The sequence below is a fragment of the Tachyglossus aculeatus genome, chromosome 26 (assembly GCF_015852505.1).
Source record: "Tachyglossus aculeatus isolate mTacAcu1 chromosome 26, mTacAcu1.pri, whole genome shotgun sequence".
NCBI classification, from domain to species: domain Eukaryota; kingdom Metazoa; phylum Chordata; class Mammalia; order Monotremata; family Tachyglossidae; genus Tachyglossus; species Tachyglossus aculeatus.
Genome location: NC_052091.1, coordinates 14158147 through 14185618, shown reverse-complemented (window position 1 = coordinate 14185618; position 27472 = coordinate 14158147). Strand labels below are relative to the sequence as shown.

The following is a 27472-nucleotide window of genomic DNA, read 5'->3' as shown; positions in this document are numbered from 1 at the left end:
ACGTTCTGTGTTTCCTTCCTCTGACGACTTCTCAGGGCTGATTCCATCAGGGTAGGGAGACATGGGAGCCGCGCTGGTTTTGGCCAATGGGCAGGGCAGCTTCTGGAGGGCAGGGACTTCTGGGTTTCCACCCACAGGCTCCCTAGCAAGGGACAGGGACAACCCTGCATTGGGGCCTGGAGTTTTACCTGCCGGCTGAGTGGGGGATGGGAGAGGTGTTGCCTGGATGAATTATTGAGTGTTAGTAAAGTGGTGGGAATGGACAGTCCTATGGAAGTGCAAAGTGTTTTTATTTATAGTACTCCCTGTACCGGGATATAAATAAAACACGGTTAAAAAAAAAACCCAGAAGGAACCAAAGCCACACCCTCTTCTGACCCGGAAATCCCCCAGGGAGGCCAGAGTCCAGATGAATTTGGGTTCAATCTTCTCCTGGCCCAGGCTGTATTGGCTCAAGTCCAGCAACCCCCAAGGGGCGGGAGGGTCTCAGCTGGATCTGAGCCCCTGGCTGGAAGACAGACTTCTTCTGGGTCTGATTGGAGGGGCTGGGAGCTTACTTGGGAGCTAGGTCACCAGCCTGAGCTGTCTCACCGACCCCTTACAGAGGGTCCTCCTGGCTTCTCCCCCTCAGCCTGGTAGCATCCCCACTCCCCGCTCTCCTGCCCCAAGGACAATGCCCACTCCCGGCTAGCCCACCAGTGACCCTGAAAAGAGATCCAAAGAAGAGGGATTCAGACAAGAGAAATCCAGAGAAGAAAAATCCAGATGAGAGAGACCTAGAAAGGAGAGGCCCAGTTGACTGTAAGCTCGCTGTAGCCAGGGAACATATCTACTAACTCTGTTGTAGTGTACTCTCCCAAGTGCTTAGTGCAGTGCTCTGCACACAAGTGCTTAATAAATACCAGTGATGGTGATGATGATGGAGATCCAGAGAAGAAAAATCAATAAAACAAAGGTCCAGAGGAGAGAGAGAGAACGAGATGAGAGCAAGCCAGGGAAAAGAGCTCCAAAATAGAAAAAAAAATTCCGAGAAAAGACTCAGAGAAGGTAGATCTGAAGAAGAGGGAACCAGGCAAGGGAGAGCCAGAAAAAAAAAAATTCAGATGAGAGAGACCCTGATGAGGAAGATCCAGAAAAGAGAGATCGAGCTGAGGGAGACCCAGAAAAGAGAGACCCAGATGGGAGGGATACAGGGAAGACAGGATTGAAGAAGAGGGATCCAGGCAAGGGAGATCCGGAGAAGAAAAATCCAGATGAGAGAGATCCAGGTAATGGAGATCCAGAAAAGACAGATCCAGATGAGGGAGACTCAGAAAAGAGACCCAGTTGGGAGAGAACCAGATGAGGGAGACCCAGAAAAGAGAGCCTCAGATGGGAGAGAACCAGAAAAGATAGATTTGAAGAAGGATCTTCTTCAAAAAGATAGATTTGAAGAGGCGAGACCCAGAGGAGAGAGACCCAGAGATAATAGAGCCTCCCTCCATGGCGGGGAGCCCGAGGTGGGAGGGGTTTTGGGGCTGGGGAAGGGGCTGGTATCCAACTCTCTGAGACAGCTCTTGGCTGTCCATATTCCCACTGCCTCGGTCGGCCTATATTTAGAATGGTTTAAACACTAAGATGTTTAGACAATTAAAATTCATAATTTATTCTTTCAATGGCATCAGGAATATGGTAGAACTGGGCTGGGCTGCCAGAGCCTAATGAATAAAACACAGCTTCAGGATGGAGTAGGGTGGGGTGGGTGAGGGAGGGTGGGAGAGAAGGATGAAGGGAGAGAGGAAGGGAACCAGGACAACGGGCGCTTGACAGCGTCTCTTCAGCCCTCCAACCCCTGAGCCCAGGGGATCTGGTCCTGGGTCTGGGCACACTGAATGGCCCAGAGCAGCAGAGCAGGAAGGCAACTGGGAGATAGGCAGGCTCACCTGCAGCCTGAGCGCTCCAAAAGGGCCTAGTCAGCTCCCTGGCCCATCCCCCTGCCCTCCCCGGCTGAGCCCAGGGTCCCAGGCGGTCAGGGATTGAGTTTCTAAGTGCAGCAAAGCGGCGGCAAAAGATGGTTCTGGTGGAAAGATGCCAATAAAGCTGGCGAGGGAAACCGCCAGGCGGAGAGACCGGAGGGGCTGGGAACTCTTAACTCAAAGCAAACAACAGAGAGAAATAAAGAAATAAATACACAGAGGGCACGGCCTCAATTTTCTTTCAGGTGGATTTTTTCCCCCTCCTTCCTGGGGAGGGCAGGGAGGCCCAGACAGTGGAGGGGAGGTGCAGGAGAAAAGCAGAGGGAAGATGGGGAGGAGATGGGGAGGAGATTGGCGAGGCAGGGCCTGGGGAACAGAAAGGCTGCCCCAGGAGGGGATCCGGGGCTGGCCTGGCTCGAGGGTCTTGGGAGCATCCAGCTAAGGACTTTGCTGCAGAGCTGTATCAGTTTATCTGGGGTGAAGCAGGGTGCTGGGTGAGACCTGTAAGTGAGGGTCCAGGGCAGCCCGGGCCAGGCTGGAGGACCTGTAAGGGGCTCCACTCCTTGCCCACTCCTATTCCCACTCCCCTCCCACAAAAGCAAGGAAAGGGCTTGGGGAGTGAGGCAAGGACTCTCCTACACCCCCCCTGCCCCAGAAGCAAGGTCACCTAGTGGATGGAGCACAGACTGGGGAGTCAGAGGGCCTGGGTTCTAATGCAGACTCCATCACTTCGGTCAATCAATGGTATTTATTAAATATTTACAAAGGGCAGAGCGCTTAGGAAAGTAAAGAATAACAGAGTGGGTAGACGTGATCCCTTCCGAGAAGGAGCTCACAGTCCACAGGGAAAGGACTTGAGCTCGAATCATGACTGTGTTGTGTGACCTTGGGCAAATCACTTAACTTCTCTGTGCCTCAGTTACCTCCTTTGTTAAAATGGGGATTAAAACTGTGAGTCCCTTGTGGGACAGGGATGGTGTCCAACCTGATTATCTCGTATCTACCCCAGCGATTAGTATAGTGCCTGGCACATAGTAAGTACTTAACAAATACCGCAGTTAAATTCAGGATAGGGGAAAAAGTAGAGAAAAATAATACTTTTGTGGCGTTGGGATGATCTTAAGGAATACATAAGCCAACTGTCGTGAGACCTTGGGCAAATTACTTCACTTCACTGAGCCTCAGTTTCCTCATCTGTAAAACTGGGATGAAAAGGGGAGCCCATGTGGGACAGGGACTGGGTCTGACCTGATTATCATGTATCTATCAAGTGTTTGGCACATGGCAAGTGCCTAACAGACATTATTATTATTATCATCATTATTATTATTATTATTATTATGCCACCTTACCCCTTTGCCTGGGAAATCTTTAAGAGTCTGGGATCCTCGACTCTAGCAAGTGAAGTCAATGCAGGGCTCCCCCCTGCTCCATGCCTTTGTTTCCCCCTGGAAAGAGGTCAATGTATTTCTCAGACCCCCAGTCTTCATGGCTGCTAGCCATCTTTTCCATCAAGGATCCAGAGGACCTGGGTTCTGATCCCAGCTCTGCCATTCACCAGGTGTGTGACTTTGGGCAAATCATCGCACTTCTCTGTGCCTCAGTTACCTCATCCGCCTAATGGGAATTCAATACCTGCTCTCCCTCCTACTTGACTGTGAGCCCCATGTGGGACAGGAACAATATCCTGCCTGATTAATCTGTATTTTAGAACAGTGCTGGACACGTAGTAAGCACTCAGCAAATACCATAAAAAACAAGGGTCAGGGGCTCCTTGGAATGGAAAGCAGTGGGACTGCCCCCTCTCATACCGCATAGCCTAGCCTTGCAGAACTCAAGGTGCCAAAATGGCTCCCTGGAAGTGCTGTGGTTTAATCGGTCTGGAGGAAATCAGTCTATCAATCAATGGTATTCAATGAGCAGTTCCTGGGTGCAGAGCACTGTACTAAGTTGGTAGAAGAAATCCCTTCCTACAAGGAGCTTACAGTCTAGAAGGGAAGACAGACATTAAAGTAGATTAGGAGCAGGAAAAATTGTAGGGTATAAGAATACATAATATCAATTAAATCTCTGAGAGTTGGTGTGCAAAGCGCAATCCAATTTATGTCCCCCACACGCAACATCATTATGTCATTCTGTGCATGCTGTAATGCGATGATGCCATTGTGCTCTGTAGCTGCTTCATAACTAAGGCCGTTGCTAACAGTGGGGAAGGGAAAGAGGAGAACAAATCAAGTTAAAGAAATGGGTATTTTTTAAGGTACTTGTTAAGTGCTTACTAGGTGTCAAGCACTGTTCTAAATGCTGAGGTAGATACAAGTTAATCAGCCCCTGACCTACCTAGAACTCACAATATACGTAGGAGGCAGAACACGTATTGAATCCCCATTTTAAAGTTGAGGAAACTGAGGCCCAAAGAAATTAACTGACTTGCCCATAGTGACACAGCAGTTAAATGGAAGAGCTGGGATTAGAACAGAGTTCCTTGGGCTCTCAGGCCCACATTTTACCCAGTAGGCCATGCTGCTTCCCTAATTTTCGGTATTTGCAGCATAAAATACAAACCCACTTTCTTCACTTCCTTTCCACCAGCTCTCTTGACCTACACTGCTATCAAATTTTCAGTCCCTTTATTACATCAAGAACTCATCTTCCGAAGTCACCAAGAACTTCTAGAGGATAAACTTCTAGTGGGCAGGGATCATATCCATCAGCTCTACTGCACTGCACTCTCCCAAGTGCCCAGCAGAGGGCTCTACAATCAATCAATCAATCTATTGTATTTACTGAGCGCTTATAATAATAATAATAATAATAATAATAATAATGGTATTTGTTAAGCGCTTACTATGTGCAAAGCACTGTTCTAAGTACCAGGGAGGTTACAAGGTGATCAGGTTGTCCCACGGGGGGCTCACAGTTTTAATCTCCATGTTACAGATGAGGTAACTGAGGCACAGAGAAGTTAAGTGACTTGCCCAAAGTCACACAGCTGACAGTTGGCGGAGCTGGGATTTGAACCCATGACCTCTGACTCCAAAGCCCGTGCTCTTTCCACTGAGCCATGCTGCTTCTCAATGTGCAGAGCATTGTATTAAATGCTTGGGTGAGTACGTACTCTTCGTACAGCAAGCGCTCAGGCTGAGGGGCAGCTGAGTAAGGGCCAAAAGGCCAGGTAGGGGTCACTTTACCAAAGATGCTGGCCACCTTCTTTCCAACCTCCTGAGAACAGAACAAGAAGAAATGAGCTTAGACTCTGGCCTGGAACACCCTACCCATTCGTATCATTCATTCATTCAATCATATTTATTGAACGCTTCCTGTGTGCAGAGCACTGTACTAAGCGCTTGGGAAGTACAAGTCACTATCCCTACCTTCACAGCCTTTTTAAAATCATGTCTCCTCCAAAAGGCCTTCCCTGACTAAGACCTCGTTTCCCCTATTCCCTCTCCCTTCTGTATTGCATTTAGTTCTGGCCTCTGCATTTAAATCTGCACCCTTTAAGCATTTTGATATTCATCCCGCCCTCATCCCCACAGCAGTTTACCATTGAATGATTGAGCCGACATAGTCCCTGTCCCATGTGGGGCTCCCTGTCTAAGTAGGAAGGAGAAGAGGTATTTCATCCCCATTTTACAGATGAGGAAACTGAGGCACAGTGAAGATAAGTGACTTTCCCAAGGCCACACAGCAGACAAGTGGCAGAAACCTTATTATAGCATCACACGTAGCCTGGTGTCAGGGAGCTACCAATTGAACACAAGCCGAGGGCATCATCCCCTTTGTCCAATGGCATTCAGCCTTAAAGAACCTCAGAGTCTTAAAGTCTGGAGCACAGGGTCCCAACTTCAGGTGACTAGGGAGTGTAGAGGTGTTTGGGACTGAGGACGGGGGCTGCTGGGAGCAAAGTCCCAGTTTGTGTGTGTGCATGTGTATTTGTGTGTTGCGGTGCGGGGAGCGGGGGGATAAGTTCATCCTGTGTATGCTTGGGGACTCATCCTGCACCTGTTCAGCATTCATTCAGTCGCATTTATTAAGGATTAACTTTGGGCAGAGAACTTGAGAAAGTACAATACAATGATAAACAGAAACATTCCCTGCCCACAAAGAGCTTAAAGTCTAGTGGGGGGAGACAGACATCAATACCAATAAATAAATTACAGGAAGGTACATCTAGACCATTCTATGCATGCTGGGGGGTCCATCCTGCACATGCTTAGCCAGGGGGGCAGAGGTTGGGGGGTCAGGCAGCCACAAACTCTCCCATTCCCAGATTTGGAGCCAGGAGCTTCCCCGGCCTGGCAGAGCCCTTCCTTGGGGACCAAAGAGCTTTTAAGATCGCTCCTGCCCCTCATTTCATCACCCTTTCCCACTCCTGGGCCCTTTCTGCCTCTCCTCTCTCTCTTTGCCTGTTTCTGTTTCTCTCTTCTGCTCCCTGTAGTTTTTATTTCCTCTCCACCCTTGCTGTCCCTGGTCTTTGTCTGCTTACTGTCCCTGAGTGTCTCCTTCTCTGGCCTCTCTTTCCTTCTCTTTCTTCCTCTGCCTCCTTTTCTCTGCCCTCCCACCACCCCTCTGGATTAGATTTCTCCTTTCCCCCGTTCTCCTAAGAAGTGTGGCCTGGTGGAAAGAACATGGTCTTGAGAGACAGAGGTTCTGGGTTCTAATTCTGGTTCCTCCATTGTCCTAGTGTTCATACTAAGTTACCGAGTACTTTGCTCCTCTAATGCTAACCTTCTCACTGTACCTCGGTCTCATTTACCTCACCACCGACCTCTCTCCCAAGTCCTGCCTCTGGCCCTTGGGAGGTTTCTGTACTTCAGTTTCCTCATTTGTAAAATAGGGATTCAGTAGTTGTTCTTCCTCCTATTTTGACCATGAGCCCCATGGCTGATCTATCTTGTATCTACCCCAGTGCTTGGCACATATCAGTTAGTCATATTTATTGAGAGCTTACAGTGCACAGCACTGTAGTAAGCACTTGGGAGAGTACAATATACCGATAAACAGACACATTTCCTGTCCACAACAAACCTACAATGTAGAGGGGGAGACAGACGTAAATATAAATAAATAAATTCAGATATGTATGTAAGTTCTGTGGGGCTGGGAGAGCGGAAGAAAAAATGGGAGAAGGTCAGGGTGATGCAGAAGGGAGCGGGAGAAGAGGAAAGGGGGGCTTAGGGAAGGCCTCTTGGAGGAGATGTGTTTTCAATAAGGCTTTGAAGAGGGAGAGAGTAATTGTCGGATACAAAAAGGGAGGGAATTTTCCAGGCCAGAGGCAGGACTTGAGAGAGAGGTTGGTTGTGAGATAGCTGAGACCGAGGTACAGTGAGAAGGTTAGCATTAGAGGAGCAAAGTACTCAGTAAGCACTTATCATTATCTCCATTTATGTCTGTGTGTCCCACCTGCCACTGTGACTGTGAGCACCGCGCCTTGACTGGTTTTCCTGTCAAGCTGTCGGATTCTGGCTGGAAGCTTTTGCAGCCCTCAAACTGTGTTCTTGGGTCCCAAGTTGAGATTTCTGGTATCACAGTTTCCTCCTCCCAGGGAGTGGCAGTGTGAGGGGAGGGTAACATATGGGCAGGGTGGGAATGGGATGAAGAGGCGAGAAGCTTGATGGGTCAAATGGGCACCCAATAAATACTCTGTTGCTACCTCCCACCTGTAGTTTATTTTAGTGAGTGTCTTCCCTGGTGGATTTTCAGCTCCTTGAGGCTAGGGATCAGGTCTATCAACTCTATTGTATTGTCCTCTAGACTGTAAGCTCCTTCAGGGCAGGATCGTATATTTCAGATCTATTATATTGTATTCTCCCCAGTGCCTAGTACACAGCTCAGCACGCAGTAAGCACTCAATCAATATCATGGATTTTGATTGATGAATGGGATTGGCAGTGTTTTGGGAAGAGGGAACAGGGAGTCTCCTTGGAAGCAAATCCAAGGCGAAAGGTGTGTGCCACATTGCCCCACCCTGCTCTTAGACTCTTCTGGAGTTTGGAACTGCTGCCAATAGGGTGGGAGGGGGCAATCTCTGCCACGGTTCATGTCTCCTCTTCCTGGGCCTGAGGATGGCTCAAGCTGGGTGGTGATGGTTGTGGTGGAAAGGTAGCCCTGGAGGGAAGCAAGGCCAGCCAGTCTCCAGGACCCTCCTCCATCTCCCTCCAATTCCAACCCCTCTCCCCTTCTCCCATCCATCTCTTCAGCTCATTTATTCATTCATTCAATCGTATTTATTGAGCTCTTACTGTGAGAAAAGCACTGTACTAAGTGCTTGGGAGAGTAAAATACAACAATAAACAGACACATTCCCTGCCCACAAAGACTCAGTGGAGGCAGGTGGGGGTGGGGGGCTGCTAGCTGACCATGGAACACCGAATTGCCCATTTGATCCCAGTGGCAGGGTAAAGGTTAATCAGTGCCAAGCCCAGTCTGGCACTTGGTAACCCAGAGACTGACATCAAGTCCCATCTATCACCCAGAGTGGCAGCAGGCCACTGGGGCTCAGCTTTCCAGGCCTGAGTAGGGCATGGGGTTAGAAGGGATAGTACAACTCTGAAAGCAGAAAGAGGACCATTCTGGGAGAGGGAAATGGAAAAGGACAAAGCGCTAGAGAGAGGTTGTGTCTTAGAAACTAAAATCTCCTCAGATTCCCCTAACTCTCTCGCTCCCCAGTCACCAGAGCCAAAAGCCAATTCTCACGGTTTTGGGTTGGAGGCCATTTCCTTAGGGAAACAAAATGGCTGCCCTCTCAGGAGACCCAAGTCTTTCCTTCAGGGCACCAGCAGAGAGGAGCTTCCTGTCCAGAGATAATAATAATAATAATTTTGGTATTTGTTAAGCGCTTAGAGATGAGCCAGTGGTTCTGCCCTTTCCTCGTGCCACCCTTCTTCAGGGAGGCAGCAGTCAGACATATTGCCTGCTTAGCTCTCCTGCTGTGCCTTCTGCCCCTGTTCCTGGGATTGGCCTACTCTCACCTGAGAGGAAGAAATAGAAGCAGTGGCATTTGATAATAATAATAATGATGATGGCATTTGTTAAGCTTACTATGTGCAAAGCACTTACTATGTGCCAAGCACCGTACTAAGGGCTGGGGTAGGCACGAGATCATCAGGTCAGATTCAGGAGTGTCCAAGCGGTCATCCTGGCCCAAGACTCAGTGCAGAAAGCTCAATCAGGAGCTGTGGAGAGCTAGACATCCGAGTCCCGCCAGCCCTGGGAACACTCAGGAGAGAGGATTTGGGGGTCAGGTGCGGATAGGTGGCCATTTGAATCTGGTTTTCATAGAAACGTCTTGGCCTAGTGGAAAAAACCTGGGTCCGAAAATCAGGAAATCCAAGTTCTAGTGCCAGCTCTGCTTTTTGCCTGCTGTGTGGCCTCGGGAAAGTCACTTTGCTTCTCTGGGCCTCATTTTCTTCAACTGTAAATGGGAATGAAATACCTATTCTCCCTCCCTGTTAGACTGTGAGCCCCATGTGGGACAGGGACTTTGTCTGATCTGCTTCTCCTGCATTTACCCCAGTGCTTAGAAAAGCACTTGTTGCAGAGTAAGCACTTAACAAATGCCATTACTTTTATTTTTTGATCTGGGCCTTGTGTGGAGTAGATGAAGCTCTGGACGCCTTTATGTACGATATGTATTTTCAGCACCCAGACTCCCTGGGTTAGACTCGGTGTCCATGTTCACCCAGACCCGGGAGGAGAAAACCGTTGTCTCTGGATTGAGAAGAGAGAGCCTGTGGTTACCCTAGAGAGATGTTCTAGATTAGAATGAAATGAGGCAGACTTTTGAAAATATTCCCTTTGGCGTCATTCTCTTCCAATGCCTGCTGTAACGCACATTTTTTGTTTCTTTGTTTTTTAATGGCATTTATTAATCACTTACTCTGTGCCAGGAATTGTACTAAGCACTGGGGTAGATACAAGCTAATCAGGTTGGATATATTCCCTGTCCCAGATGGGGCTCACAATCAACCCCCATTTTACAGATGGGGTAACTGAGGCCCAGAGAAGTTAAGTGATTTGCTCAAGGTCAACCACAGCAGATAAGTGACAGAGCCAGGATTAGAACCCAGATCCTTTTGAATCCCAGGCCTGTGCTCTATCCGCTAGATCATGCTGCTTCTCTGGTGGTCTGGGCATCCCATGTTCCACTGTTAGTGGCCACCCAAGGCTCAGGAAGGGGTGTGTGGACTAGTACAGGATATCTCCAATCTGCAGGGGCATGGTGGGAGCCTCAGATAGAGGCCATGGAGCAGTGGGGTGATCCCACTCATCTTTCACTACTTCCCGCCTTTCTCAAGTTCTGAAGACGGGGTTGGATCTTGTCTCGTCTCCTGCCTCCAGTCCCGGTCTGTCAAGCAGCCACTCTCTCCGTTTCCCTCTGGACCTCCCAGCTAATGATTTCCTTCTGACGTGAGCTCCCCCTGCCTGGAGGGGTCTAAACAAGCCTCGGTAATTATAAAGAACCCCTGGAAATCCCTGCTTAATCTTCCTCTTAAATGAACAAGCGGGTTGGTTGGAACATTTATGCAAGAGAGGCTTTTATATCAGACTCGTCTTGCTCCCCTCTCTCCAGGATGTTCAAGTCTCTCTATCTCCCTTCTTCCTCCCCCTTGCTCTCTCATTCTTTCTTTCTGATTCCTCTCCTCCCCATCACTTCTCTTTCTCCATTTCTTTCCTCGCTTTTTCTCTCTCCCTCCTCCCTTCTTCCTCTCTCTTTCACCCTCTCCATTTCTCCTCCCCGTCTCTCTCTTTTCTATCTCTCTCTCCTTCTCCCTCTCTGTCCCCTCACATACTCACCCCTCCTGCCCAGCTCCCCATTCTTCCTCTTTTGCAGTAGATTCCATTCATATCCTTCTTTCTAGCCCCCGGCTTTCGATTTTCTCCCTCCCTCTTTCTGTTCTGCCTGCCCACCCCCTCATCCATCTCTGCCTCACTTAGCTTCAGAAAAGAATCCTATCTGGCTCATTAATGACAACTCACTTTTTGTTTCTTCATGAATATGCAGGCTATTAAATATCTTTTTAAAAAATTATGATTACTCTCATAACCTGAACATTAATTGGATGGGGAGGATCTTTGTAGGAAGGCAGAGCAGAAATATTTGGACACAATCTTTGCTAGCACAGTGCGTTGGTTTAAGACTCTGGGTATGACATCAGTCAATTAATTGTATTTGCTGAGAAGCAGCATGGCTCAGTGGAAAGAGCCTGGGCTTGGGAATCAGAGGTCATTGGTTCAAATCCCAGCTCTGCCAATTCATCATCATCATCATCAATCATATTTATTGAGTGCTTACTGTGTGCAGAGCACTGTACTAAGTGCTTGGGAAGTACAGCTCTGCCAATTGTCAGCTGTGTGACTTTGGGCAAGTTACTTAACTTCTCTGTGCCTGTTACCTCATCTGTAAAATAGGGATTAAGACTGTGAGCCCCACATGGGACAACCTGATCACCTTGTATCCTCCCCAGTGCTTAGAACAGTGCTTTGCACATAGCAAGCACTTAACAAATGCCATTATTATTATTATTATTATATTACTGAGCTCTTACTGTGTGCAGAGCCCTGTACTAAGTACTTGGGGAAGTATGTTATAATAGAGTCAGTAGATATGTTCCTTGCCTACAAGGAACTTATATGGTAGAATCTGAATTCCTCCCTGAGTGGGAAAGGGTCAGAAGCTATCTAAAGTTGAGGACCACCCCCCACACCCCAATTCCTTCTCCCACCAGCAGCCATGACACCTGCTAGAGTATCACCAGCTCCTGCCCTGTCCAGCCCCAACTCACTGAACTACTTCAACAAGACTGCCTCCCTCTGATACTACCACACTGCATTGTCTCCCTGTCACTACACTGCTTATTCTCTCGGCGTGTGGCTTTCTGACACTGCACTGCTTCCGTCCAGTGCACTATCTCCCTGCCATTGCACTGCTTCTTCCCACTGCACCACCTCCCAGTCACTGCTGCACTACCTTCCTGAGACATGGCTTCCCACTGATTTTTCTCATCATGACACTGCTATCCAGTTCCACTACTTCCCCACACCACCCTTTCAAAACTAACCTGCCCTCCTACCCCCACCCCGCAACTGGAACCCAGACCCCTGGGGTCTCCCTCTTTCCTCCATGGCTTAGGGAGCAAGGCAGTTTCTTGCCCTCACATTGTGCCACCCCAAATGGGGCAGGTTGGGCCTGCAAGGACAGTGCTGAGATGGGATAAGGTTGGCAGGTAAGTGTCTCACCGGTATTCCTCCTGCTGTATTTTTTTAGCCTGGACCTTTTTTTAGGTCTTGGCCCAGAGCCAAGGAAAGACAATGTGTTTGTGAGTGAAAACGCCGAGTTTTCCAATACCTTCCTTGGATTATCCAGAAAGCCAGAGTTGCTTTATTTTCCTTTGTCAGTCAAGTCTAGGGCTTGCCTCCTTCCTGTTTCCCTGCAGCTTTGGCTGCCCTTCCCACTCACCATAAATTATTCTAGTGTCCATCTCCCCTGCTAGATTATAAACTCCTTGAGGGTAGTAATTGTGTCTATTTACTCTCTGATATTCTTCTGAGAGCTTACTAGAGTACCCTGAACAGAATAAGCGCTAGACAAAGATGCTGGATTTATTGATTGATTAGGAGCCTTGGGGAGGATTTGAAGTTGCAAGAATTATTATTATTATTATTATTATTATTATTATTATTATTATTATTATTATCATTATTATTATTATTATTATTATTAAGAAGCAGCATTGTCTAGTAGATACAGTCTGGGCCTGAGAGTCAAAAGGACCTGGGTTGTAATCCCGGCTTTGCCACTCATTTTCTGTGTGACCTTGGGCAAGTCACTTAACTGCTCTGTGCCTTATCTGTAAAATGGCACATGTCCATGTCTGTGGGACATGGACAGTGTCCAAACTGATTAGCTTGTATCTACCCCAGTGCTTAGTAAAGTGCTTGGCACATAGCAAGCGCTTAACAAATGCAATTGAAAAAAAAGTTGCCAGAGGAGGCATCCACCCAGTCTGGACTGAGGAAGAGATTTTAGTCTCCTGGGTGATGAGAAATGGTGGCTGACTGTTGGGAACTCTGGATGGCCGAACACCCTCCCAGCAGGGGCTTCTCTGAGGGTGCCGGTCATGCCTGCCAACAATTATCCCATTGCCCAGGGAGAGTGGGCAAGACCTGAGCAGAAGCTGGAGCCCGACATATCGGGGATGCTTCTTCTCAGCGTGGGTCTGGAGGAGGGCCTAGGGTAGACACGAGGGAGCTGTTCTCCAGTTGGGCTGGCCCGGCTTGCCTTGGATCGGGAAAGTCCTCAGGGCGCTGCTGTGATGGGATGGGGAGATGGGGGCATGAGGCATTAGGGATGGAGTGGCTGGGGCAGGCTGTGGGCCTGTGCTTCTTTTCTGGCATCCCTGCCCTCATCCCTAGCTCTCTGGGTCCCTGCCCAGGCAATGGATGCCCTCCTGGGGCCTTTCTGGGCCATGTTTCTCTATTCAAGCCATCCTCCTCCCCTTGGCCCCAAATCCTCCCACATTCCCAGGCCCCTTCGTTTTCACAGTCTGGAGGTGGCAGGCAGCTGTTGCGGCCGCCACGGCTCCCAGCAGGAACCAGCAAAGTAGGGCGCTCGGGGCCCCTCCACCTCCACTGTACTGGTGCTCCTCCTCTGCTCGGGGCCCAGCACGGAGGTGATGAGGGGCATCTGAAGGGATCTGCAGCCAGCAGAGACAGGCGAGAAACCAATCAAGAGTCCCAGAGTTAGAAACCCCTATAGGGCTGAGGCCCAGTCTGTGCTCTCCGCCTCTCTTAGGGCCACCAGAGTGGCAGGCAGGAGCTGGCCGCCTGCACTCAGCCCCTGGCTCACATTTCTTCTGGCGAGAAACTGGTTTTATTAGTTCCCGAAACAATAATGGAAAATATGTGCCCTAAAGCCGAGGTACAAATAATGCAAAATCGGACAAGCAGGAGAATAAGGACAGGAAGAATAATTAGACATAAACAAGCAGCATTAATACGTCGAGACAAGAAGTTCCCCCTTTCCTTGCCTTCTCCCTCTCTCCCCCAACTCATCCCTTCTTCTTCACCTTTAGGCCAAAACTTAGGGTTTGTTTCCCTTTGGGATCTTGGAATGTTGTCTCTCCGGGGACTGTTTCCGGCTGGAAGGGGAGAATTCTGAGTTCTAGTAGTGCTCTTATGTCTGTAACTGTTGCATTTTCTCCCGTTCCCACTTACTCATTATTATGGTATTTGTTAAGCATTTACTAAGTGTCAAACAGTTTCTAAGCCCTGGAGTATATAGAAGTTAATCAGATCAGACACACAGTCCCTGCCCCTCATGAGGCTCACAGTCTAAGTAAGAGGGAGAACAGATATAGAATCCCAATTTTTTTTACCGTGGAAGAAACTAAGGCACAGAGAAGTGAAGTGACTTGCCCAAGGTCACACAGCAAGCAATTGACAGATCCCAGATTAGAACCCAGGTCCTCCGACTCCCAAGCCCATGCTCTAGACGCACGCAGTAGGTCATACTGCTTCCCCTTTTCTCCTTCCTCATCTCCCCACCCTTCCTCCCCACATCCCCCAACACGTGTTACCTTTGCATCCTTTCCTCATTCCCTCCATCTTTCTCTCTGCATCGCCTGTCATTTCTCTGGCAGCATATTTTATTAAGTCAGGCTAACTTCCTAACACCCTGCAGCGAGATGAGTATCTGCCTTGGAAGAGACATGTTTTGAAATGGGAGAGATACTGCAGAGGTGGATTTTCCCTCGGTTTCTTGAAAACTGATTGTGTCACCTTTGAGACCCCAATTCCAAATCACTGCCTTCCATCTAAGGGGGCCTGTGAGGATGGGGACCTAGTGGGGTGGGGGCTCTGTGGTCACACACCTAAGGTGGACTGCTGACCTGGGCTCACCTCTAGGGTCTCACAGAGGTCGCTGAGACATTCCAGGCCTGAAGCAGCCCTCTGGGTCTTCAGCTTTAGTCTATTCATAAGCCAGGAAGGAAATTTGAAGGTTCAGTTAGTCCTTTCCCCTTCCTTTAAGGTGGTCTGCACATATCTCCTGTCTCCTGCAGGAGCAGGTCCAGTGCCCTCTGACCCTCAGAGAGTGTTCGACTGCCCAGTTTTCATCTGGTTCAGTCCCTGTCCAGTACGTATATGCCACTGAAAGCCATTTTGTCTGGTCTCTTATTCTTTGCATCCAGTCTCCTGCCACCAAATTCCATGACTCAGATGTGGTGCCAATGTCCAGAGGGGCCTGGGTTGGGGACGTGATAGTTCTGGAGTGGGGGCAGTGTGCTGGATCCCCACAGAAGAATCCTACACAAAGTGACTTGTGTCATGACATCACATTACACCATGTCACATGCCAGGGCTCAGCAGCCATTCCCTGGGACAAGAAAACCTGCTCTATGACATCATAGTCTAGCAGCCATCCCTGGAGTCTAGCAGACCTGTTCTATGACATCACAGTCCCCCCAAACATCCTCAGGGACTAGCAGACTTGGTCTATGACATCACAGTTCCCCAGCTCCCCTACCTGGGGACTAGCAGACCTATTCTATGGCATTGCAACCCTCCAGTCATCCTTGGAAATGAGCGAACCTGCTCTATGACATCACAGTCACCCCAGCCATCCTCAGTCCATCCTCAGTTATCGCAGTCCTTCCAGCCGGTCCTGGGGTCTCTCCTTCTTAGGTTCTCCCAGGGAACCCAAACAACCCTGCCCAATCCCTTGGAGATCTGTGTAACGGCAGTGCCCCCACCCCCCTGTAATTTCCAACCCTGCAGTTATGTGATTTGGAGACAGGCTGTGTCACATCTCCCTCTGGCCAGGCCTGTGGCCACAGCTCCCATTTCTGATGTGACAGGCATAGGCTGCTTCTCCTGACTGCACCCCTTGTTATTCTGGGATCCCGAAGGTCATCCCACCCTCACTGTCCACCCCTAATGCAATAGGACACCAGGCCTATGTCTAGTCACCTTGGTGGGGAGAAAGCCACAGGGCTGGAATAAAAACACAGGTGAGCATGGCATGATGTACTTCCCAAGCACTTAGTACAGTGCTCTGCACACAGTAAGCAATCAATAAATATGATTGAATGAATGAGTAGTGCAGGTCTGCCACCTATAAGGAACTTGGGCTGCCTGGGAGACCATGACATCATAAAGCAGGTCTGTTAGTCCCTGGGCCTGGTTCGAGGGGGGTGCGGGGGGGGTGCTGAGTTGTCATGGAATAGGTCTGCTAGTCCCTGAGGAAGACTAAGGGATGTGATGTCAAAGAACAGGCCTGCCAGTCCCCAGGGCTGGCTGGGAGATGGTGATGTTGTAGAGCAGGTCTGCTAGTCCCTGGAACCAGCTGGAAGGACTGTGATGTCATGGAGCTGGTCTGCTTGTCCCTGAGGATGGCTGGGGGACTGTGATGTCACAAAGCTGGTCTTCTCATTCCTGAGGATGACTGGAGGACTGTGATGTTATAGAATAGGTCTGCTAGTCACTGGGGAGGGTTGGGGAATCGTGATGTCACAGACCAAGTCTACTAATCCCTGAGGATGACTGGGGGGACTTTGATGCTTAGAACAGGCCTGCTAGTGTCCTTGGCTGGCTGTTAGACTCTGATGTCATAGAGTAGGTTTCCTAATCTTGGGGGAGGGCTAGGAGAACTATGATGTCATAGAGCAGATCTGCTAGGCCCTGAGGCTGGCTGGGAGGACTGTAATGTCATAGACCAGGTCTGTTAATCAATGACGATGAATGAGGGGACTGTGATGTCATAGACCAGGTCTGCAAGTCCCTGGGCTTGCTGGGGGACTGTACTGTCTTGGAGCAGTCTGCTAGTCCTCGAGACTGGCTGAGGGACTGTTATGCCATAGAGCAGGTCTGCTAGTCTATGATGCTGTCTCGGGGGACTGTGATGTCCTAGACCAGATCTGCTAGTCCCCAGGCTAGCTGGGGGATTATGATGCCATAGAGCCAGTCTGCTAGTCCCAGAGGCTGGCTAGGAGGACTGTGATGTCATATAGCAGTTTGCAAGTCCCCGGGACTGGTTGGGGGGACTTGGATGTCATAGAGTAGGTCTGCTAGCCACTGAGGGTGTCTGGGGTTGGGGGACAATGTGATGTCATAGAACAAGTCTGCTATTTCCTGAGGAGGGCTGAGTGTGGGCAGTGATGTCACAGAGCAAGCTTGCTAGCTGCTGAGAGTTGCTGGGTTTGGGGGAAATGCAGTATCATAGAGCAAGCCTGCTAGTCCTGAGGATGGCTGAGGAGTACCGTGTTGTCATAGAGTAGGTGTTCTTGTCTCCGAGAATGGCTCGGAGGATTGTGATGTCATGAAGCAGGTCTACTAATCACTGAGGATGACTGGGGGAGGGACTTTGATGTAATAGAACGTGTCTGCTAGTCCCTTAGGATGGCACTGTGATGTCATAGAACAGGTTTTATTGTCCCTGAGGCTGGCTGAGGGGACTGTGATGTCATAGTACAGGTCTTCTTGTCTCTGGAGCTGGTTGAGGAGACTGATGTCTTAGAACAGGTCTTTCTGTGCTCGAGCATGGCTGATGGGACTGAGATGTCATAGAACAGGTCTGCTAGTCCCCAAGGATGGCTGGGGTGAATGTGAAGTCATAGAACATGTCTTCCCGTCCCTGAGGAGGGCGGGGGTGGAGGGGAACTGAGGTGTCACAGAGCTGGTCTGTTAGTCCCTGACGATTGCTAGGGAGACTGTGGTGTCATAGAACAGGTCTGCTAGTGTCCAGGGATGGCTGGGGGAATTGTCAAGCTGGCAGGTGTCAAACCTAGGTCAACGTTGTTGAAGTCTTGTTCTCCGGGGCTTTCTTTCATGATTTTTGTTTTAAAACCTGACCCTTCCATGGGACACCCAGAATGCATGGTCCCCAAATAAGCTTCTTTATTAAAACACATGAAACCATAGCTCAGGCAACAGTGACAGCAGGAACATCAGTGCTTCAAAGAGCCCAGGGCAGGTAATGGGGCCACCTCAGGAGGTAGCTGGCAGTGGCAGATGCTTCAAAGATAGAGATCCCTATTAAGGATGCTAGAAAACAGGTCAGAAAATCTGTCCATCACCACCTCCTCTCACGAGCACTTGCACTGAGCTACCACTTTTGTGCTGAGGGCTTTATAAGACAGGGCTTGGAACACACTCTGCCATCTGAGAGCTGGCTTGTGGTTATCCCACCAATGTCTCCAGCCGTTCCCCATGCTGAAGGCTAGCAGAAGAGTTGGGAGGGATTTTTCTCATCATTAGAAAGCAATTGGCTTCCATCCTCCCTGGCACCTCCAGCAGGAGAACCGAGTTCTGTGTGCGACCCCTCCCCTTATGTGCTGTGTAACCGTCAGCAAGTCACTTAACATTTCTGGGTCTCTGCATCTTCAGCTGAAAAGTGGGGAGAGTAATAATTGCCCCTCTCCACCTCCCCTGATTAGCGCAAAGAGAAAATGAAAGGGTTGTGCCCCTCTCCACCTACCCCCATTAGCACAAAGAGAAAATAAGAGGGTTGTTAGAAAGCTCAGTGCTGGGGATATCTCTGAGGATACTGGTCCTCTCTCTCATGGGGTTCATGGTGGGGCTCTGCATCATGGGTTTAAGTGGTGCCTCAGTGGTCTGAGAGCATAAATACCGCATTCATTCCTGGCGTGGGGGTGCAAAGCCCCCAGGAAATTTGGGCTCAGCATTCTTTTCCATCCACCAATGCATAGAAGCTGTCTTTGTGATGCTGAGAGGAAACAAATTAGGATCATTTTGATGGTGGGGAAACTGAGGCACACGCTCATAGGCAGACGCAGGGCAGATCCATCCTGGGGTGTAGATGAGGCCCCTGGAATTATGACTGCCAGCTTTGGGATCAATCAATCAATTAATTTATTGAGCACTTACTGTCTTCAAAGTACTGGACTGAGTGCTTGGGAGAGCACAATAGAGTTGATAGACCTGTTTCCTAACCTCAAGGAGCTGACAATCCAGTGAGATTGTCAGTTGGTATTCTTAGCTGGCCCTGTTAGCCGATCTCTCAGCATGTCTTAGTCGGTCATCTCAGTTGGTCTTCTTGGCTACTCCCCTCATCTGGCCCCCTCAGACTGATCACCTCAGCCAATCTCCTCAACTGACCCCCTCAGCCAGTCTCCTCAACTGATTATCTCAGCTTCTCCTCTGCTGTCACTCTAAGCTGATTCTCCCCAACTGATCCCTTCGGCTGGCCCCTTCAGCTGGTCATCTCAGTTTCACCTCAGCTGGCCCCCTCAGCTGGTCTCCTTAGCTGGTTGTCTCAGCTGGCTTCTTCAACTGGTCTGGAGAGTTGACCTCCTTACATGTCCTCCCTATGTGGCCCTCCAACAGGCCCATGAGGCCTGACACCCCCCATGCTTTGAGGGTGGCGGTAAGGGGCTCAGACTAATCCCACCCAGGGGGATTGCTCCAGAGGTTCTTGGCGGCCCAGCATCAATGGGGTTGCTCCAGTAACAGCAGAGAGTAGGGCACCGAGACAGTCAAGAATTTCCTCTCCTCTCTCTTCTCTGCCAGTCAGACAAGCCTTTCCTGAGTGGCCTCCAGGCACATTGCCCTGCCTTAGAGGCCTGAGGAGGCTGGAGCAGGTGTGAAGTGCAGATCTCGGATGTTTGAGAATGGGAATTGTAACCATGAGTTGAGAGGCTGGAGAATCAGAGAGGGCAATCAAGGAAAGTTTCCTGGAGGAGGAAGCCTTGGGTGGAGATTGACAAAGAGGGAGGAGGGTCACAAGTGGGGCGATCATTCCATGCATGAGGCAGCTTGCAGCATGTCTCAGTGGAAAGAGCACCGCACTGAGAGTCAGATCTGGTTTCTAATTCTAATTCAAAGGCAGCGTGACCTTGGGCAAATCATTTGACTCTCTGTGTTTCGGTTTCCTCATATGTGAAATGGGGATGAAATTCTTGTTCTCCTTTCCCCTTTGACTGTGAGTCTCGTGTGGGGCAGAGATTTGGCTGACCTGATTGTATGGCATCTCCCCCAATATTATTTGGAGAGGACGGGAGCATTTCCCCTCTCCTAGGAAGGACTTCCAGGTGGACTCTTACATCCCCTCTCCCTGCTCCCAGCCCCTGTCCTGAATCATTCTCCCTCACAGTGTTGTTTTCTTTTATATTTGTTAAGTGCTGGGCTAGATACAACTAATTAGATTGGACGCAGTCCATGGCCCACATGGGGCTCACAGTCTTAATCCCCATTTTACAGATGAGATAACTGAGGCACAGAGAAGTGAAGTGATTTGCCTAAGGTCACACAGCAGACAAGTGACAGAGCTGGCATTAGAACTCAGGTCCTCTGACTTCTAGGCCTTTCCACCAGGCCATGGGTCTCATAGGATGCAGGGGTTGGGTGTCCTTGAGCTTAAGGAGGGCAACCCAGAGGTCAGGCAGGGGCTGGCAGTCATCTGGCCCGTCCCCAGCCTCCCTCATCCCCTGTCTGCCCCCTGTTCCCTGGTGCTAAAAGCCCCATTTATCTCTCACCCTCTCAAGGTTTCACACCCAAGAAGGCCACAGCTGCTTTCCAATTACTTATCGATCAGGCGCCAGTATGTTTGTGTTGCTGGAGGGTCACTGAAGCGTGCCCGCTGATGCGGAGAAAGGGGCAGGGAGGAGGAGGGGGAGAAGGAGCAGGAGGGAAGAAGAGGGAGGAAGGAGGAGGAGGAGGGACAGAGGAAGGGGAGGAGAGATAGAGGAGCATCTCTGTCTGAAGCCCTGTCAGCTCTGCCCAGGGCCCCGCTCTAAGCTGGACACCAGCTGCTCCGGTCTGGTGGCTCCGGTCTGGCCAATGACCTGGGAGCCACCCAGGTGGGAGTTGCAGCCACAAGTAATTCTTTGTCACCCAGCCGAGCCCCAGTACTCTGCCTGATGACCCTAGAATTGCTTGCACCAGGAGTGTGACCAGGCCCAAAATCAGCCACAAGGCCACCCTGGGGAGGAAGTTTCATCCACCCCTCCTGTCCTATGTGAGGCCATGACGCACCCCTATAGACATTGCTCTAGGCATGTTGGGTGATGTGATGAGATTATAATAAGAGTGGTATCTATCAAGTGCCTACTCTGTAACAAATACCAAAATTATTAGGCCTTTCCAGACTGAGCCCCCTGTGCTTAGAACAGTGCTTTGCACATAGTAAGCGCTTAATAAATGTCATTATTATTTATTATTATTACCAGGCTAGCCCTCCCTGAGCCAGGGGACAGGCAGCGCAGTGGTCAGAGGGTGAGGGATGTGACCCTGACCTTCACCAGCAGGCATAGATTGGGGGAGGACCAGGAGGTGAGGTCAGGAGGACAGGGCATTGCCACCCTCATTAACATGGCCCCTGACTCCCCAGGAATGTCATTCCCTGATCCAGGCAGGGAGAGTGGTGTCGGGGGAGTCCGACTCTAAAGGAATCATGCTTTCCCCAGAGAGGAAAGGGAGGGTCTTATCTCAGGTGGAGAGGAGGCAGCTATCACTCCCCTGCCAGCTCCTCGAGTGCAGGGATCTGTCTTCCACTCTGGACTATTAGCTACTTGTGGGCAGGGATTGCATCTACCAACTCTGTTGGATTGTCCTCTCCCAAGCACCTAGTACAGTGCTCTGCACACAGTCAGCGATCAATAAATACCATTGGTTGTTTGATTGGCCGATTGAATGATTGCAGCAGGTTTTACCACCCCAACAATGGCTAAAAAAGTACTGGAGCTGTGGGAGAGGGAGAGAGGGAGGTGGGATGAATCTCAGTCCCTCCTTATATCTTCAGGCACAAACCTGAGCCCTTCAAAGACCCCTCCTTCTCTGGAGCACTTGGTCAGAGACTCAACCCTGCTGGTTTTCACAGAGAAGTTGGACTTATTGCTGGAGGATGGCCTGGCTTCCTGAGCTAATCAATTGGTCAATCAGTAAGCCTTCTGGGGGGCAGGGTGCTGCCCTTAGGGCTGAGGTCAAAGCCAGGATCCCCACCCTCAGGGAGCTTTGCTCTTCTCCCCTGGACACTGATGAGGGGCCACCTGTCCACTGAACCTAGGGGAGAGAAGGAGCAGCTGGGAGGTGGGAGTCCTGGGTTCTAATTCCAGAATGCCAGGGATATCACCCCCCCCACCCCATCTCTGAGCCAAAATGTTCCCCTGTGTAAAAGAGTGAGAACCCCACTGTACGAACAGGGAGGCAGTGAGTGTCTCCATCACACCCTCTTCCAAAGAATCCAAAGTACTTTTCTGATCCCTACTTCACACCTCATCCCAACATTTCAGGCATTCAGCTGACTTCACCCAGCAGGCTGGGGGCAGACAAGAGGCTTCCAGCATCCTGACTTCCCGATCAATCAATTAATCAATGAATTGTATTTATTTATAAGGAACAGCATAGCCTAATGGAAAGAATTCCGGCCAGGGAGACAGAGGACCCGGGTTTTAATTCTGGCTCTGCCACTTACCTATTGTGTGACCCTGGGCAAGTCACTTCACTTCTCTATGCCTCAGTTTCCTCATCTGTAACATGGATAGTCAATGCCTGTTCTCCCTCCTATTTGGACTGGATCTTAACTGATTAATTTGCACCTACCCCACTGCTTAGAACAATGCTTGACACAAAGTAAGCACTTAACAGGTACCCCAATTATTATTATTACGGAGCGCTCACTGTGGGCAGAGTACTGTACAATACAATAGAGTTGCATTGTATTGTAGACATGTTCCTTGCCCACACAGAGTTTTCAGTTTAGAAGGGAAGACAGACAATTAAAATAAATTATGGATATGGACATAAATCCTGCGTATCACAAGCTTAAGGGGTGGAGTGCTGTCAAAGGGGACACCTCTTCTCCGGGACCCATATGACATTGAAAAACCTCTATCCAGGATTTTGGATTTTAGCAACCTGCCTCCCGCTACTGAGTTCCATGACTCAGGAGCGGTGTTTGTGTTCAGGGGCACTTGGGAGGGGGATGTAAATAGCTTTGGAGAGAGTTGAGGGTAGGGAGACTATGGTGATGTTAGTAGGATGGAAGGAAAGGCAGGGGTGGGAGGTAGAGGCAGAGGCAGGAGAAAGATGCAGGAATGGGGAAAGTGAGGCAGAGGTGAGGAGGGTGGGAGGGAGGTCTCCCCATCACCACAGGCTGCCTGCTCTCCCGTCTGGGCTGTGGTGTGCTTCAGCCAAGGATATGACATTCCAGCCAGCAGCAGGGGAGGCCCATGGAGGCCATACACGAGCAGAGCCGCCCTTATCCCCGATGGCCCCCATTATCATCCCTCTGATGACAAGAAGCCATGGGACATAGTGGAGAGAACAAAGGCCTGGGAGTTGGGAGATCCAGTTTCTGATCCTGGCTCGACCACTTGGCTTCTAGGTGAACTTGGACAAGTCACTTTGCTTCCCTGCACCTCAGTTTCTACCTCTGCCAAGTGGAGACTGACTACTTATTGCTGTCTTCCCCTTAGACTATGAGCCTTCCCATGGAATGGGATCTATGTCTGATTTTTCTTTTGTATGATATTTGTTAAGCACTTACTATGTGCCAGGCACTGTACTGAGCGCTGGGGTAGATACAAGCTAATCGAGTTGGACAAAGACCAAGCCCCGCATGGAGGTCAACAGTCTTCATCCTCATTTTACAGATGAAGTAACTGAGGCACAGAAAAGTGAAGTGACTTGCCGAAGGCCACACAGCAGACAAATGGGGGAGCTGAGATTAGAACGCTGGTCCTCTGACTCCCAAACCCGTGCTCTATCCAGCAGGCCACACTGCTTCCGGACTGATTGTAATAATAATAATGATGGCATTTATTAAGCACTTACTATATGCAAGGCACTGTTCTAAGCGCTGGGGAGGTTACAAGGTAATCAAGTTGTCCCACCGGGGGCTCACAGTCTTAATCCCCATTTTACAGATGAGGTAACTGAGGCACAGAGAAGTTAAGTGACTTGCCCAAAGACACACAGCTTGGCAGAGCTAAGATTTGAACCCATGACCTCTGACTCCAAAGCCTGGGCTCTTTCCACTGAGCCACGCTGCTTCTCTTACTGCTTCAGATGTACTGCATCTTCCTCAGCATCCGGCGCCTAATAAGAGCTCAGCCATTATTATTATCAGGTGGACAAAGTCAGTGACTTGGGAGCAGCTGGATGGGTTGGTTTCCAGATCCCTGAAAGCTAGAGAGCAGAATGCCCAACCCCCAGCCATGGTGGTCCCTGGAGTCGGGGGAGAGGGGGCAAATGGGTACCTGTGTCGCCGACCCGGGTAGGGTTGGATTCCAGTGGGGCAGGGTGGGTGGGGAGGCCCAGGTGGTTCTGTGCCCACTAATGTTCCACCATCTCTTTTTCTCTCTCTCTCTCCATGTCCGTCGCTCTTGGCGTGGGTGCGCGCGCCTGGCGCAGGTGAGAGAGAGAATGGTCGGCGTGGAGGTGAGCATGCAGACCTCCGTCCTGGCCTGTTGGCAGCCAGTCCTCCTCCTGGTGCTCGCCTCGGTCCTGTCGGGCTCCGCCACGGGCTGCCCGCCCCGCTGCGAGTGTGCCCCCCAGGAGCGGGCCGTGCTGTGCCACCGGAAGCGGTTCGTGGCCGTGCCCGAGGGCATCCCGACGGAGACCCGGCACCTGGACCTGGGCAAGAACCGCATCAAGACGCTCAACCAGGACGAGTTCGCCCACTTCCCTCACCTGGAGGAGCTGGAGCTGAACGAGAACGTGGTGAGCACCATCGAGCCGGGGGCCTTCAACAACCTGTTCGGCCTGCGCAGCCTGGGCCTCCGGAGCAACCGGCTGAAGCTCATCCCCCTGGGGGTCTTCACGGGGCTGAGCAACCTGACCCGGCTGGACATCAGCGAGAACAAGATCGTCATCCTGCTGGATTACATGTTCCAGGACCTGACCAGCCTGCGGTCGCTGGAGGTGGGGGACAATGACCTGGTGTACATCTCCCACCGGGCCTTCAGCGGGCTGGGCGGGCTGGAGCGGCTGACGCTGGAGAAGTGCAACCTGACCTCGGTCCCCACAGAGGCACTGTCGCATCTGCACGGCCTGGTGGAGCTGCGTCTCCGCCACCTGAACATCCAGGCGGTCCGGGACTACTCCTTCAAGCGCCTGTACCGGCTCAAGGTCCTGGAGATCTCCCACTGGCCCTTCCTGGACACCATGACGCCCAACTCCCTGTACGGCCTCAACCTGACGTCCCTGTCCGTCACCCACTGCAACCTGACGGCCGTGCCCTACGTGGCCGTGCGGCACCTGGTCTACCTGCGCCTGCTGAACCTGTCCTATAACCCCATCCGGGCCGTGGAGGGCTCCATGCTCCCCGACCTGCTGCGCCTGCAGGAGGTACACCTGGCGGGCGGCGGGCGGCTGGCCGCCGTGGAGCCCCACGCCTTCCGCGGCCTCAACCACCTGCGCGTCCTCAACGTGTCGGGCAACCAGCTGACCACGCTGGAGGAGTCGGCCTTCCACTCGGTGGGCAACCTGGAGACCCTGATCCTGGACGGCAACCCGCTGGCCTGCGACTGCCGCCTGCTCTGGATCTTCCGCCGTCGCTGGCGCCTCAACTTCCACCGGCGCCAGCCCGCCTGCGCCGCCCCGGAGGCGGTCCAGGGTCGCGAGTTCAAGGACTTCCCCGACGTGCTGCCACCCGCCTACTTCACCTGCCGCCGGGCCCGGATCCGCGACCGCCGGCCGCAGCGGGTGCAGGTGGACGAGGGCCACACCGTGCAGTTCGTCTGCCGGGCCGACGGCGACCCGCCCCCCGCCATCCTCTGGCTCTCCCCACGCAAGCACCTGGTCTCCGCCAAGACCACCGGCCGGCTGACCGTCTTCCCCGACGGGACCCTGGAGGTGCGCTACGCCCAGCTCCGCGACAATGGCACCTACCTGTGTGTGGCCAGCAACGCCGGCGGCAACGACACCCTGGCCGCCCACCTGCACGTGCGCGGCTACTCCCCGGACTGGCCGGCCCGGACCAACAAGACCTTCGCCTTCATCGCCAACCAGCCCGACGAGAGCGATGCCAACAGCACGCGCGCCACCGTGCCTTTCCCCTTCGACATCAAGACGCTCATCATCGCCACCACCATGGGCTTCATCTCCTTCCTGGGCGTGGTGCTCTTCTGCCTGGTGCTCCTCTTCCTCTGGAGCCGTGGCAAGGGCAACACCAAGCACAACATCGAGATTGAATACGTGCCGCGCAAGGCGGACGCCGGCGCCGGGGGCTCGGCCAATGCCGACGCGCCCCGCAAGTTCAACATGAAGATGATCTGAAAGGGGCGGATTGGCGGCGGGTGAGGGGCGGTTGGGGGTGGCAGCGGGGAGCGCTAGGCCCGCACCGCTCCTCCTTCCAACCCCCTTCTTTCTACAGCTTCCCTCCGTTTCCTCCCTGCACCCCTCTCTCTCCATTTCCCACCTTCCTCTCTCCCCCTTCCTCCTTCCTCTCCTTCCATCCCTCTCCATCCACCCCCTACCTTCCTTCCTCCCCTCTTCCTCCTCCTTCATCCCCGCTTTCCTCTGTCATTCTCTTTTTCTCTCCCCCCTTCCTCCCTTTATTACCCTCCCATCCATCTCTCCTCTCAGCCACCTCCTGACTCTTCTCCCTCCACCCCCAACCTTCATCTCTCCCTCCAGCCCTCTCCCTCATCCCCATCCCTCCATAGGTTCCCTCCACTCTTTCTCCCTGCTCTCCCCAAACCCACCCCTCTCCCTCTGTCCCCTCCTTCCTTCTTCTCTTGTTCCTCCCTCCCCCCACAGGCTCCCCGGGGTGCTCTCTCTGTCTCTCTGTCTCTCTCTCTCTCTGTCTCTCTCTCTCTCTGCCTCTCTCTTTCTCCCTCTCTCTCTCTTTGTACCAGGACAACATTCTGACCAGGTCTTCAGGACTCCGTGTTTGTAAGGACTCATTCTGACGGACTGGAGGTCAGATGGCGTTACAAAAGGAAAACAAAACAAAACAAAATTCAATAAATCAATAAAAAGTTACGAACTTCCTCTGTAACTTTGGTTTCAGTAATTATGGATTTTTATGAAAACTTGAAATAATAAAAAACTATTTCCTATAGATAGTTGGAATGCAACATTTTGACTTCCTGATCTGTCCAGCAATTCTTGCCACCCGCTGCCTCTACCTCCTCCTCTTCCTGCCACTCTTTCCTCTTCTCTTCCCCACTGGGGCAGGGGAGCAGAGAAACAGGCTCAGTGAAGGGCCAGCCCTTCTCTTCTTCCACACTTGGGCCTGCTCAGAGTCGGAGTTCCAGGCTGGGCAGTTCCTTTGTGTCCCCACAGGAATACCAGTCCTTAGTGATCGGGAAGGAGCAGCAGCTGCCCCTGGACCAAGGCATCTGATCGTATTTGGGGATGCTTCTCCCAAGAGCGATCCCGTCAATCGGAAGGGTTCGGCCTCTCTGTCCCTGGGGCGGGGAAGTGTGCGGAGCCTGGGACTTCAGGGTGGCCTGTGTGCAAAATCCCTGTCTCCAGAGGTTGCCTGATGACTGCGCCCGCAGGAGTCGGTGCGAGGAGAGAGTGTGAGGGACCACCCAGCAGAATACCACCTC

The 27472-nt window shown here is 51.4% G+C and overlaps 1 protein-coding gene across 4 annotated transcripts in view; it reads left to right on the top strand.

The window, feature by feature from the left end:
- The window catches only part of LINGO1 (leucine rich repeat and Ig domain containing 1), a 157711-nt gene extending 131134 nt beyond the window's left edge, over positions 1–26577 (top strand). For 3 of the 4 annotated variants that reach the window (XM_038767559.1, XM_038767561.1, XM_038767560.1), the window contains one exon: positions 24327–26576. In XM_038767559.1, coding sequence (XP_038623487.1) covers positions 24339–26192 — 1854 coding nt within the window. In that variant the 5' untranslated portion in view covers positions 24327–24338 and the 3' untranslated portion in view covers positions 26193–26576. Of the gene's footprint in view, positions 1–24326 lie in introns of all 4 variants that reach the window. The other variant, XM_038767558.1, reaches the window with a different exon arrangement.
- The last annotated feature ends 895 nt before the right edge of the window (positions 26578–27472 follow it).